The 18395-nt window shown below is 47.5% G+C and overlaps 1 protein-coding gene across 3 annotated transcripts in view; it reads right to left on the bottom strand.

The window, feature by feature from the left end:
• Nucleotides 1-18395, bottom strand: part of GNPTAB (N-acetylglucosamine-1-phosphate transferase subunits alpha and beta) — a 75589-nt gene that overhangs the window by 18946 nt on the left and 38248 nt on the right. For 2 of the 3 annotated variants that reach the window (XM_084795272.1, XM_084795274.1), the window contains 7 exons: nucleotides 17813-18018; nucleotides 12960-13024; nucleotides 12450-12584; nucleotides 2672-2833; nucleotides 1164-1343; nucleotides 793-963; nucleotides 46-169 (listed from right to left, as the gene is read on the bottom strand). In XM_084795272.1, the coding sequence (XP_084651398.1) occupies nucleotides 46-169; nucleotides 793-963; nucleotides 1164-1343; nucleotides 2672-2833; nucleotides 12450-12584; nucleotides 12960-13024; nucleotides 17813-18018 (1043 nt within the window). The remainder of the gene's footprint in view (nucleotides 1-45; nucleotides 170-792; nucleotides 964-1163; nucleotides 1344-2671; nucleotides 2834-12449; nucleotides 12585-12959; nucleotides 13025-17812; nucleotides 18019-18395) is intronic. The other variant, XM_084795273.1, reaches the window with a different exon arrangement.

Genomic DNA, 18395 nt, shown 5'->3' with positions numbered 1-18395 from the left:
ACTAAGGATGGGAAAGTGAACAGGCCACATTTAGCGGGTCCTCACCAGAGCAATCACCACCATCCCAGTCACAGGCTGAATTATTACAGGCCTTGTCACAGTAGCCATCTTTAATCCAGGAGCCTGGGCAGCCCTCTGCACAATTTGGCACAGGCCATGTCAGATAAACCTGTGATAAAGTCAAGGAGACAAACACAATCATTTTTGACACTTTTTTGACTCTTTTTGTTTTGCTTTCTTTTTTGAGACAGGGTTTCTCTGTGTAGCCTTGGCTGTCCTGGACTCGCTTTGTAGACTAGGCTGGCCTCGAACTCACAGCTATCTGCCTACTTAAAGGCGTGTGCCACCACTGCCCGGCTCTTATTTCCCGCTTTTTTTTTTTTTTAAAGATTTATTTTTATTATTTATACACTATTCTGCCCACGCGTGTACCTGCCCACCACAGGAAGCTCTCATTACAGGTGGTTTAAGCACTATGTTAAGCTAATTTTCTATGTTGGTCGTTTTGCTGTCACTCTTAGCTGCACTTCTGTTGCAAAGTGACTTTGCTATAGCAGAAAATAGAAAGGTTCAAGGAGAAAAAAAGGTGTGTGTGTGTGTGTGTGTGTGTGGTGTTCTGTTTATCTGGCACTGCAGGAAAACAATTTCCCACTGTAGTTTTCTTACTGCCTAACTGCTAACTTGGAAGTCATAAATGCGTATTTGCTAACACTTGGATACAGATATGTGCACACAGATTTCCTCATCTCCTAGGGATTGTCTAGCTAGGTGGCCGCCCATCTTAGCACTTACCTTTTGACCTTTGGAGTGACTGTAAAAATCATCCGGCCAAACATCCTTACCGAACATGACATCATCGTTTAGATAAATAAACTTCTGTGACAGCCCTTCGATGCGATGGATGTGGCTTTCAATAGCAGGTGAGCTGAAAGTGGGGAGGTGGCTCAAGTTTCGGAAAATGTCCTTTTAACAGAAAACACACACGGAGGGTAGCTATGAGTTGTGTTGGTTTGGCCGGGCGTTTAGAAAGAGGGAAGGGGACAGACTGTCATCATTCAGGAGGCACACGTGGAGTCGGAGAAGGTGCGGGCCATGAAGAGGTCACCCACTGTATCACACTGGAGGGGAAGCCACAGCTTTGTGATCCCTGCAAAGTCACCCACCTGGTGGGTTACTATTGTCACTCGAGGGTTGTCAAGGTTCAGCCAGGATGGAATCTGCCCGTTGGTGACAATGAAAATGTTCCGTACCCACGGGGCGTGCCTTTCGACAGAGCGCAAGGAATACCTCAGCTCTTCGTTATCTTCGAAGCGGCTGGCAGACACATCTTCATCCTGCTTGGACTGCGGGGGGGGGGGGGGGGGGAGAGGTACTTGACACATAAAGTCACGAAGTATCTACCCTAAACCTGCAGCTCTGTTCTGACCCTCGGCCTGCTCTGCTCTAGCCTGACACAAACTGGGGTCATCTGAGGAGGGGACCTCAACTGAGAAGACTCTCCATAAGATCAGGCTACAGGTAACTTTGTTGGAAATTTTCGTCGACCCCCCCCTCTCTCATTTTTTCCGTTTGTTTGCTTTTCAAGACAGGGTTTCTCTGTGGAACCTGCTTTGTGGACCAGGCTGGCCTCAAACTCACAGAGATCCGCCTGCCTCTGCCTCCCGAGTGCTGGGACTAAAGGCGTGCGCCCTTCCCCGACCCCAATCACTATCTTACAGGACTTTTCTTAATTAGTGAACCATGGAGGAAGGTCTAGCCCAGTGTGGGTGATGCCATCCCTGGGCTGGTGGTCCTGGGTTCTACAAGAAAGCAGGCTGAGCAAGCCATGGGGAGCAAGCCAGTAAGCAGCACCCCTCCATGGCCTCTGCATCGGCTCCTGCCCTGATTTCCTTCCATGAAGAACAGAGTCTAAGGCAAATGGGCCCTTTTTTTCCCTAAGGTGCTTTGAACATGGTGTTTCATCACAGCAGTAGAAATCCTAATTAACTAAGACAGGGGTTCTGGCTGACCTCTGTGCACTTGTGCACCCATGGGTGCGTGTGCTCTTTGTTATGTTACACAAAGGGTCTTATCCCGATTGGTCTTGTGGGCCTGGAACTCACTACATGGACCAAGGCTGGCCTCACACTCACAAAAATGTGCCTGTTTTTGCCTCTAGAGGGCTGGGGTTACAGACACATATACCATCCGGCCTGGCCAATGCTTTATTTCTATTTACATTTAATGTGTGAGTATGTGTGTATGTGGGTACCCTTGGAGGCCAGAGAAGGCGTGAGATTCCTTGAGGCCAGAAGGTTTTAAGCTGTCCAGTGTGGCTGCTGAAGCCAAATTTGGGTCCTCTGGAAGAGAACAGGAAGTGCTGTTAACAGAGGAGCCATCTCCCTAGCCTTGTTCTTTTCTTTTTTCTTTTTTTAAAGGTTAATTTAAAAATAAATCTTTTTTTTAATTTTTATATATGCCAGAAGAGGGCACCAGACCTCACTATAGATGGCTGTGAACCATGTGGTCGCTGGGAATTAAACGCAGGACCTTTGGAAGAGCAGCCTGTGTGCACTTAACCTCTGAGCCAACCTTCTTCAGCCTACGGCTCTTACTCTCTCAACGGAGCTACTCTGACAGAGGCAGGCCTTCTGAGTCTCTGAGTGGAGCAGCAGAAGCCTCCACCCCTTACCTGGCTGATGGCGCTCAGGTCCCACAACAGATAGGCAGGGCTGATGGTCAGCTCCTTCCCGTTGATGGTCATGTTCTTCTTGGTTTGCTTGGTCAGTTCTTGGAAACCTCTGGGGTTATTCAGTTTTAGAAGAGCAACACTGGCCTCGGAATACAGCTGCAACTGACAGGGGACAAGAGACTCGCATGGGCACCCAGACCTCAACAAATAAACACAGATATGCCTTTATCTTATTTTATTGAGACAGTATGAGAGGTCTAGGCTGACCTTAAACTCATGGCAATCCTCTTGCCTTCCCAAGTGCTGAGATTACAGGTGCGAGCCACCATGCCCAGCTTTTTAACTTTTAGTCTTGAGATCACGGGTCCAAAGTACTGCCCAGGTGAATACAGCAGGGAAGAGGAGGGGACACTGGACAGGGCGCCTTGGGCGTCACTGGACAGCTGTAGCCACTCTTCAATGCCACTCTAGATCTCCTGAGGTCAGACTCTTTTACGAAATCCTCCTAACTCTTCAGAGTTGGCGTAAATGTTTTGTTTTGTTTTTGGCTTTTTGTTTGTTTTATGAGACAGGGATACTCTGTGTATAGCCCTGGATGTCCTGGATTCACTCTATAGACCAGGCTGGCCTTGAACTCAGAGAGACCTGCCTGCTTCTGCCTCCCAAGTGCTGGGCATGTACCAGCTGGGCTACACAGAGAAACCCTGCCTCTAAAAGCAACAAACAAATAAAACAAAAACAAATAGACAAACAAACAAAAGGCATGTGCCACCATGCTCATTAAATGTTTGATTTTTTGGCAGGGCATGGTACACATTCCTTTAATCCCATCACTCAGGAGACAAAGGCAGATTTCTCTGAGTTTAAGGACATCCTGGTCTACAGAGTGAGTTCCAGGACAGCCAGGGCTCTGTAGAGACACCCAGTCTCAAGGTTTAAAAAAAAAAAAAAAAGGCAGGCGTGGTAGCACACACCTTTAATCCCAGTACTCAGGAGGCAGAGGCAGGCGGATCACTGTGAGTTCGTGGCCAGCCTGGTCTACAAAGGGAGTCTAGGACAGTCAAGTCGAGAAACCCTGTCTCAAAAAAAAACAGAAATGGGGGTGGGGGGTGGTGGTGGGTGGAGGGGAGGGAGAGAGAGAGAGAGAGAGAGAGAGAGAGAGAGAGAGAGGGGAAGAGAGAGAAATCATCGGCCAGTGTCAGAGCAAGAAAATTACTCAGCGTGGCTGGAGAGCAAAGCAGGAGCCAGGCTTCCACCAGGTCCTGTGTGGAATTTTCATGGCACGCCTTCTACAGAGTCCCAAGCCACCCCAGAGAAACACAGTTAACTATCCCTGAGAGGCTGGGCATTTCCATTTTCAGACGAACAAAACAAAACACCATATCTTTTTTTTTTTAAACACTGTTAAGCCAGTAAATATATGTGTTTACTCTTGCTGCTGCTGTCTTACTGATAAAAGGAGGAACCGAGCAGAGTGTGTGGCTCAGGCTCAGTGTGTGACTCTCGTGCGTAAGACCCTGGCTTCCAAGCCAGCCCCAGCAATGTACAAAGAAAGATGGTTCACAGAGTCCTAAGACACCTGAGAACTGTAGTAAAAGAGCCAAAGACTCACAGCACTATTTCAAAATGATAACTAATTTTATTTCATAATTTGTATTAAGAACTGCAACAGGGGGGCTGGAGAGATGGCTCAGTGGTTAAGAGCACTGCCTGCTCTTCCAAAGGACCTGGGTTCAATTCCCAGCACCCACAAGGCTGCTCACAACTGTCTGTAACTCCAAAATCTGATGCCCTCACACCAATGTACATAAATTAAAATTACATAAAAAAAAAAAGAACTGCAACAGGAAAATTATTTTTAAATTATCAACCTTTAAAAGTGCACTTTAAAATCAGTAATTTTCTTTATTTTAATAATTTTAAAAATGTCATTCGTGTGTTTTGTGGGAGGGAGGGGGGTGTGCCACAGTGCAGTCAGAGGACAACTTGAGGGAGTCTGTCCTCTCCTTCCAGCATGGGACTTGCTAAGAGGACCAGATTTAGTCCTAAGATCAGGCGACAAGTACCTCTGCCCACTAAGTCATCTTGCCAGCTCATACTAGCAACCACCTAGGGCTGGCTTCTAACTACCTCAGCAAAAACCAGAAAGAGGTTCTTTTACCAAAACCACAGAATAGAGATTAAAAAGGAAGAAACTTTAAAAGAACATTTTAAAAGGGGCAGGGTGATGAACATGCAGTAACCTCAGCTGTCCACTAGGTGGCAACCCAGTCCTGCTACTCCTGATTCCTTGTAATAGAAGCCTCTTTTGCTGGGAAAGGATCTGCGATTCTCCTCAACGCTAGATTATTTTTTGTTTTTGAGCAAATGTCATGTTGATTTTTGGTATGGGTTAAATAGCTGTGGTTTCTAGTCAAGGATGGAGTTCTTAGCTGGAATTCCTGATGGTTCTGCTACCAGCTCTGAAAAGCAGGACCGCGGCCCTCTCTGTGTGTCTACTTTGAGCAGTGTTAGGGACCCAACTCCAGGCCTCTGGTCTGCTATGCTGCCATCGACCTATTGAGCTCTATCTTCAGCTTTTGAAGATTTCTGAAATATCCCTAAACACGTTTCTGCCATTTGCACTATTTAGAAAGTAGAATTCTTAGCACTTGTGACAGAGAGAGAAAGAGAGAGCGAGGGGGTGGGGGAAGAGAAATCAAACAAAAAGCACTGAAGACAATAAAAACATTACAAGAGATGGTGGTGCCTTTAATCCTAGTACTCAGCAGAGGCAGGAAGCCCTCGTGAGTTTGAGGCCAGCTTGGTCTATAGAGTGAGTTCCAGGACAGCCAGAGATACACAGAGAAACCCTGTCTCAAAAACAAAATACTAAAAAAAGCAAAACAAACAAACAAACAAAAAGAAAAACACAGAAGGAAGATGATGATTCTGTAGTACCAACTCTGGCCAGAATGTAATTATTTATGACCATCTCAATAGTATAAAATTGGTTTTCAAAGCCGGGCATAGTGGCACGTGCCTATAATCCCAGCACTTGGGAGGCAGAGGCAGGCGAGTTCAAGGCCACCCTGGTCTATAAAGTGAGTCCAGGACAGTCAAGGCTACATGGGAAAACCCTGTCTTTAAAAAAAAAATTGATTTTCATCTTTGATGAAAAGGTAAAATTACATGTATACCAAGAAATTATTTGAAAGTGAATTTCCTGGGCTGGCAAGATGTCTTAGTGGATAATGGCACCTGCCAGCAAGCATGTGTGACATCACAAATTTGATTCGCAGGATCAAATTTTTTCCTTATAATTTATTATCAGTAAACATATATCTATTTCCTGTATCTATATATGTAGACTCATGTACAAACTTCACAGGTCACAAGGGTTGTGGGCGGGAAGGTTGAGGAGGCTCTAATGCAGAGATCGGAGGCCTAGGTGCTGCTAACATCTTCGGAGCGCGGGACACCTGCACTGGGGTAAGACTGTCAGGCGGGCAGCAAGCAAATCTGTTCCAGAACAGCACATCCCAGAGCAAGGCAGAGCTTTCCTGTAAGACGTACGCCCCCAGTAACTTTTTAAAGGACTCAGAATCTCTCAAGATACAGCCTGCCTTTAAATTTGGGCTGATTTGATTTGTACGTTATTAAGAAGCCTTTGGGAAGCTAATTTTGCCGTGGTGATGACAACTAAAGACTCACAGTTGGGGGGGGGGGGAGAGAAGGCTTCAGTGACAACTCCTACCCCCCGCCCCCCCCGAAAAGTGAAGCCTAGACAAAAAGGAGCCATTGGAAGAGAACTCTTGAAAATTATAAGGATGCTGAGGTGGAGCTCTCCATGGTTGATGGCTTCTTGTGGGATGGGGAAGGACCCAGTTTTCTTTTCTTTTTTGTTAAGACAGGGTCTCTGTGTGTAGCCTTGGCTGTCCTGGACTCTCTTTGTAGACCAGGCTGGCCTCGAACTCACAGTGATCTTCTTGCCTCTGGCCCCCAAGTGCTGGGATTAAAGGCGTGTGCCACCACTGCCCAGCTTGACCCAGTTTTCTTTAAGGCGCTGGCCACTGGCAGTCTGACCATGCTCCAGTGAGTACGGGGTAACACCAATAGAACTTGGGTTTTGTTGTTTCTCTCTCTCTCTCTCTTCTGGGGGTGTGGGAGGTCACAGGATGGTGGGGGGGCAGTTGGGGGGCAAACCTAGGAGGACAGGGACGTGAATGTGATCATGGGGTGTATTACACAAATATGTTGAGAAAAGAAAAGAAAGTCTTCAGGATAAAATCACTTCTGCTACTGCTAACTGAAAACCAAGCTGGCAGCACCTTTTACTGATTTGATAAACGAAGGCTGCTAGGCTTTAAGATGCCCAGAGGGTTGTCCCGAAGCTAAAGCTAGGTCCATGTTGTTCCTTCAGCTGCAAAAGGGGAGGTTGTGCATTGAAAGCCATGGAAGTCGCTGTTAGCAATAGTATTGCATGGCCAAGATTCTTCTATCTAAAATGCTTGGGACCAAGCAAGAGGGCTATTTGTTTATTTTGGGTTTGTTTGTTTGTTTGTTTGTTTTTGAGACAGGGTCTTATTGTATAGCTTTGGTGTGGCCTGGAACTTGCTATGGGGTCCAGGCTGGCCTTGAACTCAAGATTCACTGGCCTCAAGGTGTGCGCCACTATGCCACCATGCCTGTCTTGTTTCAGGACTGGCACGATGGCGTACGCCTTTAATCCTAACACTCAAAGAGGCACAGGCGGTGGATCCTGAGTTTGAGGCTTAGCCTGGTCTACACAGTGAGCTCTAGGCTAGCTAGGGCTACATAGTAGGACCCTGTCTCAAAAAAAAAAAAAAAGTTCCAAACATTTCCATCTATGTGCGATGAGCTATGTGGGGGCTGAAACTCAAGTCTAAAACTGAAATTTATGTTTCATAAACCTTATACACATGGCCTGAAGATAATTTAAGATGTTCTAAATAATTCTGTGTGTGAAACAGTTTCATATGAAGATAGGTACCCAGTTTTACACTTGTGGTGGTCAAGTTGGTGCTCAGAAAGTTTTGAATTTTGGATGTTCTGATTAGAGGTGTTCAGCTGGTGGCACAAATTTTGGTGCCCGTAAGCAGGTCCTGAATAGAACTGGGAAGGGGCAGAACGTGGCGAGTCACTAGGCTGTTAACATCTGGTCTGCCCTCCCTTCCCTCCCTACCTGATCGGCTTAGGTAGCCTTCAGAACAGAACTAGTGCACACTTAGTCTGAACCACGCAGGCCTCACAGATTCCACGTGTGCACTGGATACTTTTTGTGTCACTGTGCCGTGATGCCTGACGGGAACATCTTAAGGGAGGGAGGAAGGATCGACTGTGGCTCACTACTTGAAGGAGCTGTCCATCGTGGTGCAGAAACGATGACGTCAGGAGTGTGAGGTTGCCTGTTCCCCGTCTCAGCAGATCAGGGGGCGGAAACAGACAGGAAGCCAGGCTGGCCCGTGAGCTCCCTGGTTACCCACCTCACCCATCTCCTGAAGGTACCACAAAGCTCACAATAGCGCCACCAGCTGGGACCAGGATGTTCAAAACACAGGCACCTTTGGGGTACGTTTCTATCCAAGTCATAGTGGGCCCCTCCGTGGTTATTCAGTTATGCATTACTCACCACTCAGGACCTGCCCAGCATGTGACTCCTGTGCTTCCAAACAAGGTTTAAATACCAGAGGGCAGGGCGCGCATGCGCGCTCGCACACTCTCAGGCAGGCAGGCAGGCACGCACGCACGCACGCACGCACACACGGACTCCTGCATACCCACTCAGCATTGCCATCACTGGCTTACTGTGAGCACTTCCTTGTGAACTCTGGGATAATTTCCCATCCGCCCCCTCACATGTTGTAAGGCAGAATAAAAGCAAACCCAAGAGTAAATGGTCGCACCCCAGCGAGCATGAACACGCCCCAAACCACAGAAGGATTGGTAGTGGACAATGGGTGGCTTAGCAAGAGAAACCTTGTATTTGTCACATCTAAAAACTCCACCGATAAATTCGTAGGTAATTATAAGAGGACTCACCTCAAGGCTTCTTGAAACAGAAAACCCTAGAGAGGGCTGTTTGTTAGATAGGATGAGAGTGGATGCAAAGCTCGTGGAAATTCAAATCCATTCTTCCTAGTCCCACTCCACCCTTTAGAGCCACACAAAGCATGGGCCTTCAAGCAGGACACGTGAAGGCGAGGGTGTGTGCACATGTGAACCACTGCACACGGCATCATCACAGGACCCACAAGCTTCCCCTCCTGGCCCAAGGCCTGCACACTATGAGTGCCCTCAGGAGTGTGTGGCGGGACAGAGATGGACCGGACGATGCTCCAAGATGCAGTCTGTGATGCTGGACACAGCTGGGCCCTCCCTGGCCGACTCCTGGACCACAGGCCTCAGCAAAGGTCTCCTGGGGGCGCAGCTCGGGAGCATGAGGCAATTAAGCTGCTCACATCAAGTCCAGTGTCTTAGGTGCAAAGCTCCAAACCAATCTCGTTTTCTCCCACCGCATTCTGTGTGGCTGATGCCATCACTGCCACCTTCGCTGTGTCCACCCGGCTCCTCTCTCCGTCTTCCTGCTTCCCAGCGGCTTGTGGACATATGCTTTTGAGTACCTTTCAGATGTTTGGGGAACTACTCCCATCACTGGCATCCCATGCAGGAGGCCCTTGAACAGGACTGTCTTGCAGGACGGAACTAGTTTCCTTGCTTCCAGCTTCCTCCTGCCTAACACCTTCCACTCCTGTCCCTACTCTGCGCCTTACACAGAGACCAGATTGTCATCGTCTTCTTCCTGCCACAGCTCCCCGTGCCTCCAGGATAAGGTCCAGCAATCTCGCCTGACCTCTCTTCCCCATCCCCACCTCTATGGAAACCTGTGACAATCTGGCTCTGACACTCCCCAGACACGCTCTCTACTTCTAAGACTGGGCTGTCCTCTCCGCACTGGCTTCTCAACCCAAGAACAGTGGCTGTGTTTAGGGCCCAGCTAAGCTGCACCACCTGTCCTAACTCCTGATGTGCCTAAAGCCCAGGCGTTCTTGGGCACTTTATATTACTATTTGGAAATGATCACGTCCCAAGGAAAAGCTTTAATACCCTCGGTTCTCCCTCACGCAGTCCCGGGCATATAGGAGATATTTGACAAAAGTCATCTGGATGGACTAAGAACCTATGATAGGAAACACCATTCTCAGAAGAAACATAATACAACTAGAAGGCAGAGCCTAAGGGGCTAGGAAACAGCTCCACGAGAGAATGAGGACCTGAGTTCAAATCCCCAGAGCCCATGTACAAGCTGCGTGTGCCTTTAATTCTAGCACTTGGTAGGGTGCTGGGAGACAGGCAGACTTCCCTAGAGCTTGTTGGTCAAGCAGCCTGGCCACGTGGTGAGGCTAAAGACTTAATGAGAAATTCTGGCCAACAACACAAAACACCAGAGGAACAGTGATCAAGGAAGCCGTCTGATGTCAACCTCTGGCTTCCACATGCACCCACACCCATACACGTACACGTACACACACTCACACTCACAAGAACAAGTATTGCCCTCTCGCCACAACACACACAGATCTGAAGAACTGGACTCAAATGTCACCACATCTGTTCTTCCTGGCTCTCAATTTCTCTGGCAACTCAAGTCACCAGGACACTTTACATCCACCTGCATGCACCACGCACCTGGCCACCCAGGAATAGTTTGCGGAGGCCCGCCGCTATTTGGAATTGTCACCTTTGTCAGTGTATACCAATCACCCACAGGCACGTCAAGTGTTGTCAGTGCTGAGGGGCAGGTGGGGTACAGCACAGCAGGATGTGACGTGTCCATGCTGAGGGGCAGGTGGGGTACAGCGCAGCGGGATGTGACGTGTCCATACTTGAGTATAAGATGGAGAGGCAGAATGAATTCCTAATTTCATTATAAAAATTGATTAATGTGGACTTACAGAAAAATAATCAAGAAAGTCATTCTTCTTATAAAAGGAAGATGAGCTGGCTGTGAAAAGGACAAATGTACACGTGTCTGTAGTCTGAGACTAGCAACTAAAAAGCCACAAAACAAAAGTTAGTCTATGGTTTTAATTGCTCAAATCAGTACTGAAAGTCCCTTGGGGGAAGCAGGAGGTGTGGTATCTATTTTAGAGTAACTGCAGATTCACCCCAAATTCACCCCAAATATAGCCGAGTGCTGTTCCAATCCGTACAAGTACAGCATACTAACTGGTTGCACTTCCGGAACGCCTACCATATAGTTCGAAGTGCAAGGAAGAAAAACTACGAGGGACAGCCAGGCACAGTGGCTCACTCCTGTAACCCCAGTACTTGGGATGCAGAAGTGGGAAGCTTCCAAGCTTGAAGACAGCCTCATCTACACAGCAAGCTGCAGGCCAGCCAGAATGACACAGCGAGACCTGTCTCAAACAAAAATGAAGAGGAGGGGGAGGAGGAGGAAGAGAAAAACGGACAAACACATAAAGCAAGCTAGCTATGAGCGAGATAGGAAACAAAGAAAAACGAGGCGTCATTCACATCACCATTTTCTTACAAACGCGACACGTGGCACCTTAACCCGTAAAACCCAGTGAAAGGAAAAAGCAGTGACTTAAAGGGAACTTTGGGGTGGAGTGGCTGATGTAAGAACTGAGTAAGAACCCCCTTACTCTATCACCCCACCTTCTCCATGCTCTCACAAACTGTTAGATGGCCAAAAAAAAAAAAAAGGGGGGGGGTGGGGAAGAAGTAGGAATCAAGCAAGCTAAACCTAGTGGCAGAATTCCACAAATTCAAGAGCCAGATCCCAACACTTGCAGAAGCAAGGACTCTATGGCCTTTTCTCTAGAGAGAAGATGCTCGCGTTTATCCCTTGGAATGTTACAACACCAAGATAGAAGGCCAACTGGAAACAGAAGACGCATCCGCACGGACTGTGTCCTGAACCTACCAGGCAAATGATTCAGAGAACAAGAAATGTTCAGGAAAAGGCCAGTCACCAGCCAAGTCAATCCTCAGAAACAGAATGGTCAGAGCTAAAGAGGGTAAGAAATACATTTACATCCTAAACCTATCAACGGCTGGATTTGCTATCAATCAGAGTGTCATATTATCAAACATTATAAATATCAGAAACATGACCCTTTATGAATGAAAGCTTTCACAAATATGCAGTTCGGAGTACTTGGTACTTTTATGACTTTCCCCAATACACACACACACACACACACACACACACACACACACACACACACACGTTAATGACAAATTATAAAAATAGTAATTTCAGAGCTTGGTTTGAAGGTACAGATCTGTACTACCAGCACTTGAGAGGCTGGGGCAAGAGGACGCCACAAGTTCACCATCAACCTTGCTGTAGGGTAAAACCTAGTCTCAAAACACAGAGTAGGCGGGCTGGAGAGATGGCTCAGCAGGTAAGAGCCCTGACTGCTTTTCCGGAGGTCCTGAGTTCAATTCCCAGCAACCACATTGTGGCTCACAACCATCTATAATGAGATCTGGTGCCCTCTTCTGGTATACATGCAGGCAAAACACTGTGTATCTATGATAAATAAATTTAAAAACAAACAAACAAAAATGAGTAAGCAAGGAGGACCTCCTGTGCAGATTTACCTTTCTGACAGCATACTGTGGCAGGGCAGAGTTAGCCTTTTGTAACTGCTGGCTAAACTTTGGACAAAGTGCAAAGTGAGTTGTGACAGAAGGGTCACACGTGAAACGAGATGTGCCATGCTGGTGGCTCCGGTTCTGTTCTTACCAGTTTTATTTTGGAAGACAGATTTTCTGGCAGTTTTGCCTTCAGTTGGCTTGTCTCCTTGAATGTGGGTGGGAATCCGCTCAGGAACACCAAGTCGCGCATCAGCACTAGGCCTGGGACTTCTTTGTCTGTTGTCTAAAATGAAAGGTAAAGACATGGCTTGCCTCCCATATCACGGAGCTGGGAGAAGCTGGTGCGCTCCTGCTGTGCTCCATGGGCTTCAACTTAAGAGTACCACCTTAGCTGGGCACTCACCGGGCTTCAAATTAAGAGTACCACCCTAGCTGGGCACTCACCAGCACCCATAAGCTAGCTTCAGAGAAAACGTTCTTAAGGAGCAGAACACGGTGGCCCAGACTGCAGTCCCAGCATTCCCAAGGCTGAGGCGGGAATATTTCAAGGTCAAGGCCAGCTAGGACTACTCTGTGAGACCTCAGGTAAGGAGCTTTCTTATTCATACTTTTATTCTAGTCCAGTGCAAAACGGGCAATTAGACTTAAAGTGACATACCAAGTAGGCTCTCCAGACTGTCTGCTTGCTGTTCCCCTTAATCAGTCCAGCGTGGGCATCTTCAACTATAACAGACAATGCAAGAGGCAAGCGTACGTTTAACAGATACTCACCTATACTCCCTGGCAGAACACTGTACAGAGCATTTAGGGAGCTCTTAAAGTAGCATAATACATGGTTCAAAAAAAAAAAAAAAGTAGTTAGAGAAGGTAAAACCATCACATTTGACAAAGGCAGCACCATGGAAGGAAAGCTGAGCATAACTACACACTAAATCCTGCATAGCCATGAGATCCACGCAGGCCGTGGAAACACGTAGTGCTCTGTGGGAATAAACAAACTTAAGCTGGACCACAAGGAAGAAATGGAAGTGGGGGACATAGAAAAACATCCCAGATAGAAGAGCAAACCTGGATGAGAAAACGGAAAGCGTCATTTGACTGACTACAGTAAAACCTCTGGGGCCGTCAGCACCAGCAGATATGAGCAGCCAGATGAGGGAAGGGGCCTTGAACAACAGGCAGAGGTATTTACGGAAAAGAAAGCAGCTGCCTTACACGCCACGCTCCAGTAAAGAGCAGCTTTCCCACAAGGTGCTGTGGAACACCGCTGGGGCTGATGGGCTCTCAGCTCCAAGAGGAATATGAGGACACGTGACCCAGCGAAGGCGCTGCTGACACCCAGCATCTGTCTCCTGAGTCTTTAGTGGTAAAAAAATCGAATGGTTGAGATTTTCATTCTTTTTTTTTTTTTTTATAGCAACAGCTGGGAAATTGGAGAATTCGAACAGGTTTGGTACATGCAAAAATATATACATGCACATAAAATCTCACCAGAGTCTCCACAGTGTTCTTACACCACCTTTATTTTTAAGAGACATACAGGCTAGAAACTCAGGAGAGAGTATGACTGCCCTCTTCTGACTGAAGGACAGGAATCACTCAGCTGTAGCCAACCTGGAAAAACACCTGAGTGCTTTGCCACGGTTCTTGTCTCTACGAACTCGACATCAAAACAAAGTTTTGAAAGATATGGGAAACGTGTTTGTGAAATTACAGACAAAGCTGACAGGGATTTTTTTTTTTCCTTTCGGGACAGGTGTGACTGTTCCGGAACTCTCTCTGTTGACCAGGCTGGCCTCGAACTCATGGAGATCTGTCAGCCTCTTGCCTCTCGAGTGCTGGGACTAAAGGTATGCACCACCATAGCCCAGTGTGATTTCTTATCCTAGATGACAGACTAACAACTCTCCAAACTTGTGGTTGCTTACAGCAGTGCATCAAATCTAGCAAAATACAGTCTTCTACAAAGGTATAATCTGTAAATGGGCACCACAAGCCAATTATACAAACAACCATCGCGAGAGGTATTCACCAAGAAAGCTGGGTGGGCAGGCCTTCAAAATCGGCCGAATCCAAACGCTTGTCACTTCCCACGCACTTCTGCTGAGGCACACTCACTCCTGCCTGGACTACGACAACTGTTCTCCCTCCTCAGTCTACTCTCTCTACCCACAGCAAACTGATCTGTACAGAACAGGAGTCAGACTGTAGCTCTGGTGATCCCCATTGCACTATGGGCTAAAGACTCTGGGTTCAATATGGCTACCGTGCCCTTCACCCCAACTTTCCAGGCTCGTCGTTCTGCCTATTTTTTCTTGTGTGGCTTCTTTCACTCATGCTGGCCTCCTGCGCCTGCAACATGGTAGCCACATTCCTGCCTTTGTAATAGCTAGTCCACCTCCCTGGTAAGCCTTTAGGCAGTCGTGTTGCTGGCACCTTCACCTTCCTCACATTTCACTAAAAATCACCCTTATCACAAAGCCTGTCCCTTCCACTCCGTTTAGAATTTTCACCCTTTTCTGACTGCCATTTCCTTTTCCACTACCCCCACTTCAGTTCTTCTCCGTTCCAGGGTTTTTCTGTCCTGAACTAATTTTTGTAGACCAGGCTGGCCTCGAACTCACAGCAATCCACCTGCCTCTGCCTCCCAGGTGCTGGGATTAAAGGCGTGCACTGCCACCACCTGGCTTGTAGCATTATTTTCTACAGAGTATATGATTTACTTATTTGTTGACTATTTGCCAATTCAGGGCAGAAAATACTGCCACCTGCTCATCCGCTGTATCTCCATCACTGAGGACAGTACCTGACATGTTCTAGGCATGTAACAAAACACTGTTAAGTGGGCAGGCCTGCTCTCCCTGCAGAGCAAGACACAGGAAATACAAAGGTCATGTCCAGGTGGGCACTCTTCCCATAGTGAGCTTACTATATCCACCAAGAACTCACAGCTCAAGAATGAAAGGAGCATCATGGGAAGGAATTAAATCCCCGCTCTATGTGCACTGGAAACACATTTCATCTGTGTGTGAGAGAACATGAGGGAGCCATTTGTAGCTCTTCCTAAAAGCCAGTTTAGTCCAGACGTAAAATGAGCTGCCACAAGAAGGCATTGGTTCTTATAACTCAAGGGATGTAAACTTGACTGGAAAAGCCACTTTGCTTTGGAGTCCCAGGAGCAGGCTGCAGGGCTGGACTGAGACACGGCTGACCACGCCTCCCGTCTGCAAGGGGAGGGGCTTGTACGCAGAAAGGTCAGAATTTCCTTCCACCGAAACACAAACTAGGAGCCAAGTTGTGGCGCTCTTTCCAATATAGACTGGTGTGTGGCAAAGCTTTGTCTCAAACAATAAATTACTCAGAATGCCGTAAACTCCCACGCAATTGTAGTTAAAATATGAGATACATCACGGATACCGTGGAGGTAGGAAAGCAAGGATAAAAGCACCATGAATGTCCTAGTTCTCCCTTGGAAGAGATGGATGGGGAAGACCGGGAGACGGCTAAGAAAAGGCTGTGGCCGTAGCGCTAGCCCACCACCTCCGGCAGCCGAAGCGTGAGGAAAGATAGACGGGGAAGAGAAAGGAGGGCACAGCCAGCAGAATCTACACCACCAGGGACAGGAAGGAGTTCACACCCATACGAAGAAGAGCAAATGCACTGTCACTGAAGTACGCTCCTCTAAGGGCGAGTGAGCCAATGAGATGGGGGTTTTCAGTCTATCTGCCAGTCTGTGCTACGTAGGGTACTAGACGGAAGGAAAGAACAGCTCCTGCGTCTGTTTCAGGAGTGTGTGAAGGACATGAAACAGATCCAGGGGTGGGGGTGGGGGCTAAGAACTGTCGGCAAAACAAAAGCAACTGACAGGATGGGGCTACCTATTACGTCGGAAGGAAAAAGCAAAGCTAAAAAGCGGGGCTGCAGTGGACGACGTGGGCAAAATGGCACTCCATAATTGTCGAAGGAGCTTGCGAGCCTTCGTGGTATCCACATGAAACCCACAGCACCTCCTCCAAGTGGGGCTGTCTGATGAACAGTTAGGCTGTGAGAGAAGAGATGCCAGGGCTGGGACATGCGTGTGGCCTCAGCAGCACAGGGACAAAGCAGCTTCATGCAGGAACTAGTTCCACCAGCTGCTGAGCAGACTGACGGACGCCTCACAGTTGTGGCGGTAGGAAGGCCAAGTGCAGGCTCCAGCGGAGTTGGGCTCTCGGGAGGACCCTCTTCCCAAGTGCAGTTAGGGATCGGCTGGTTAACTCCCCATGGGGAAGGGCTGGGGTCCTGTAGTACTACTTGTGAAGAAGGCTGAGTCTTCCCGCCCTGATCACCTCCCAAAGGTCCCACCTCCCGCCTCCCGAGCCATGCCTTTGGAAGTCTGAATTCCACTGTGTGTGAAGCAGAAGGAATCTGAATAAAGAGTATGAATGCTCTGGTATGTCATATGGTTAGGAAAAAAAAAAGTCTCCAGATGACTTTGAGCCAGGAAGAGGTAATTCTGAGTACCAGATTGAAGGGACTCATGGGAAATTCAGAACACAGGGTATGATGTGTCTGCGAGATGGAAGGAGTGTTGTGCAGTCCTTTTCTGAGATGCGGATGGTTTACAATGCAATACAATAGTGGCCCTTTGGCTTTTCTCTAAACATTTTTAGTTTATCAAACCGTTTCTAAAAACTGAATCATTTTCGCTGGGTGCAGTGGCGCACACCTTTAATCCCAGCACTTGGGAGGCAGAGGCAGACAGATCGCTATGAGTTCGAGGCCAGACTGGTTTACAAAGCAAATCCAAGACAGCCAAGGCAACACAGAGAAACCATGTCTTGAAAAACCAAAAACTGAATCATGTGTTTCATTCAGAATTTTGTTATTCTGAATATCAATGATAATAACATGGTTTAAAAATACATGCAGGAGCCGGGCGGTGGTGGCGCATGCCTTTAATCCCAGCACTCTGGAGGCAGAGGCAGGCGGATCGCTGTAAGTTCAAGGCCAGCCTGGTCTATAAAGTTAGTCCAGGAAAGCCAAGGCTACACAGAGAAAAGAAACCCTGTCTCAAAAAACCAACAAACAAACAAACAAAAACCACAAAAAACACATGCAGGGAGCTGGGCATGTGGCTCACACACTTAATCTCAGCACACAGGAGGCAGAGGCAGGTGGATGTCTGAGAGTTAGAGGACTGGTCTACAGAGTGAGTTCCAGGACAGCCAGGGCTACATAATAAAGAGACCGTGCCAACAACAATGAAACCTCTAAAAAATAATAATGAAAATAAAACAGACACAGGAGCTGGAGAAGGTGGCTCAGGAGGCAAGAGCACTGGCTGCACCTCCAGAGGACCTGAGTTCAATTCCCAGAACCCACATAGCAGCTTACGACTCTCTATAGCCCCAGTTCCAGGGGACCCAACAGCTCCAAGCATGAGGTGTACATACATGCAGACAAAACACTCATACACACAACATAATAAGTAAATCTTTTTTTAAAAAAGGAAAAAAAAAAACCTCTTACCATCCTTAGTAGTGTCAAAAACGACAACTGACACGTTGGTAGAAGGGTTTTTTGGTTTTGCGACATTGAACATGTCGCTGGCAGCGTGAAAGGATGGGTACAGGGCCGGCAGGTCCTTCAGGGTGCTGTTGGCGGGCAGGGGCGGGTCCAGGACGAGCATGGGCACCTTAACGCAGTGTGTCAGCAGACACTCCAGCTGCTTCTCGCTGCAGAGACAGACAACACCCCAGACAAGGAGAAGCTTGTGGCCCCCACTCACGGAGGGGGGATTTAAAATCCCACAGCCTATATAAAATTACCACACCTTACTAGCCTCGTTCATCTCAAGGATGTAAGCCTAAACCTTCTTTTGTTGATGTTAGTAAGTATGGGATGAAAAATAACAGGACACATTTTAAAGATACAGTTTTCAAACTTTTACTAATTACAGGAGTAGCAATCGAGTGGTGATGTCTCCTACTTGAAGGATGAGGCAAGAGGGACGATTATAAATTCTAGGCCACTTTGGAGTACATCGTGAAATCATGTCTTAAAAAACACAAATAAAGTAAGTTTGGCACCAAAATTTACTAACTCAAAATTC

This window comes from Acomys minous (genome assembly GCF_964271855.1).
Source record: "Acomys minous genome assembly, chromosome: 9".
NCBI classification, from domain to species: Eukaryota; Metazoa; Chordata; class Mammalia; order Rodentia; family Muridae; genus Acomys; species Acomys minous.
Note: the sequence above shows the minus strand (reverse complement) of the source record. Positions and strands in the feature narration are given on the sequence as shown.